Raw genomic sequence first — 2,040 nt, 5'->3', positions numbered from 1 at the left:
GGAGTGAAAGAGGAAGGAGGGGGCGCTGCTACCCCAAATATTCCACCCTGGGGACCCCAGCGAGAGGCAGGGGACCCCCTTATCCCACCTCCCCATCACAGCCTGCTCTAATTATTTATTTTCCTAGGGTGTAAATGTCTTCGGGGGATTGCTGTGTAAAAGCCAACAGGTCCTGGGAGGTCACAACAGCCCTGTGGGATGGAGGAGGTATGGGGTTCGTCGTTCACACTCACACATATATACGCACGCAAGCAACACAATCACACCAGCCAGCGCCAACATGCAGACACAAATACACACAATCATGTAAACGCACTCACGTAAAAGTAAAAATGCTCGCACATATGCTAATCATATGCTTATAGCCACCAGTGCCCCCCCCCCACACACACACACATCCACAAACAAGGCCCCCCATCTCTCTCTGCAGCCTACTGATTGTGTTTGTTGTCTCAGGGTTAGGTCTGTTGTTGATCCCCTGCGGAGCTTTTGGCTGCTCCGTTATCAAGCGTAATCGCTTCCATACCTTAACAGCATAGGTGTGGGTCTGTGGGAGTGCATGTGTGTGGCTGCGGGGATGTATACGTGTCAAGACCAGGCTAGAGGTGGCAGCAGCGTCTGTCAGAGGTCCGTCTCTGCCTTAGGAATGAATATCATTTGAAACTAACTGTCACCAGGTTTGACAAAAAAAAAACAGCTGAAAGTTATTCTTCAAGAGTAAAATCATTGTTTAGGATTGAACACAAATCACTGAGGAATAAGGAAAGTCTTACACGGAAAGGGAGTTTGGAAAAATATAAAAAGATTTAAGGAGCTCACTGCTTCTTCTCACCTTTCGTTTTGACCTGTTTAAAAACTTAATACGAACTCTAAAAGCTGCCTCAGGACTGTTTTCTTTACTGCCTCCATTCACTGGGGTCACTGGTGAATTTTAGAGCAGTTTCATGTGTATAACCAAAGTGGCTGCAGTGTGGTGTCAGCCAGGAGGTACTTGTAACTCTTCCCAGGAAACTACCCCTAGTTTTGCAGAAGTATAAAGGTATTCCCATTTATCAGTCTTATTGAGATTAAATGCCGTAAGGTTTAAAAAGCCAACAACCCAACTAAATTCCCTTTATCAACTTTTATAGAAACGTTTAGCCCAGTTAAATAATAAATAAATGACAAAAGTTCCTCAGCTGTATGAGCTGATATAAGTGAACCAACAGGACAATCCTTTAATTCAACAGAAAACCATTAATGGATGTTGCTCCCAACATAAAATTGATTGTTTGCCTTAATTATTACTGACTGCAGGTGAGGGTTGAAATGCATTTCAGTTTGATCACACAGTAGCAGGATGCAACTTTTTCTTTTCACTTTAAGAAAACAGCACCAATATGATTCAATACTGAACAGGTCGGCTTTCTCATTTTATTTTCCAGTGAGATGTCTCAAAAGTAAAGCGTATAGTTTGAAATGTCCAATCAAAATCTCTCCATCACCTGTAATAACTCAACCCTGCGATAACATACAGAACATACCTACATGGCGTTATAAGAGTTATATTTGCAGCATGCTGCACGCATATTGTAGTTTCATTTGAGGGAGTAAAGCGCAGTAGAAGATCACAGGGCACACTGTGGTGATATTTAAGGCAGATGATGACAGGACAACAAGAGTTGCTTAAACTGTCGTTTCATTGGACTTACAGGCGCTCGGCGTTCCTCGGTATTCCTTTAGGCACAGTCTTCAAGCCCAGACCCTGGCAGTCCACATGCGACCCGGAGCAGCTGCACTTGTGTGGGCATCCAGTCACCGAAGCAACGCACACCAGCAGCGCCAGAGCCAGAGCCCAAACCCGGCAAAGCGCTGCCCGCTTCTCCGGCCCGATCGGAGGCATGATATCCACTCAAATTACTTCCAAAGCGAAGTTAATTGAAAATCCGCGGGTGGGGAAAGTACACGTTGTGGAAGTATGGATCCTGAAAAAGGTCAAGAGAGGCCGTTCGACTGTGTGGAAGAATTTACACACACACGCACACACAAAAAAAAAAAAAA

The 2,040-nt window shown here is 44.8% G+C and overlaps 1 protein-coding gene across 1 annotated transcript in view; it reads right to left on the bottom strand.

Annotated features, from left to right (window-relative positions):
* The window catches only part of slit3 (slit homolog 3 (Drosophila)), a gene marked incomplete in the record, with an annotated part of 239,854 nt that extends 237,827 nt beyond the window's left edge, over positions 1 to 2,027 (bottom strand). The window contains 1 exon segment of the mRNA XM_035669718.1: positions 1,692 to 2,027. Within this exon segment, the coding sequence (XP_035525611.1) occupies positions 1,692 to 1,882 (191 nt within the window).
* Positions 2,028 to 2,040: the final 13 nt, after the last annotated feature.

Source organism: Morone saxatilis, unplaced genomic scaffold (genome assembly GCF_004916995.1).
Source record: "Morone saxatilis isolate NCDOM2014 unplaced genomic scaffold, NCSU_SB_2.0 Contig22, whole genome shotgun sequence".
Lineage (NCBI taxonomy): Eukaryota > Metazoa > Chordata > Actinopteri > Moronidae > Morone > Morone saxatilis.
Note: the sequence above shows the minus strand (reverse complement) of the source record. Positions and strands in the feature narration are given on the sequence as shown.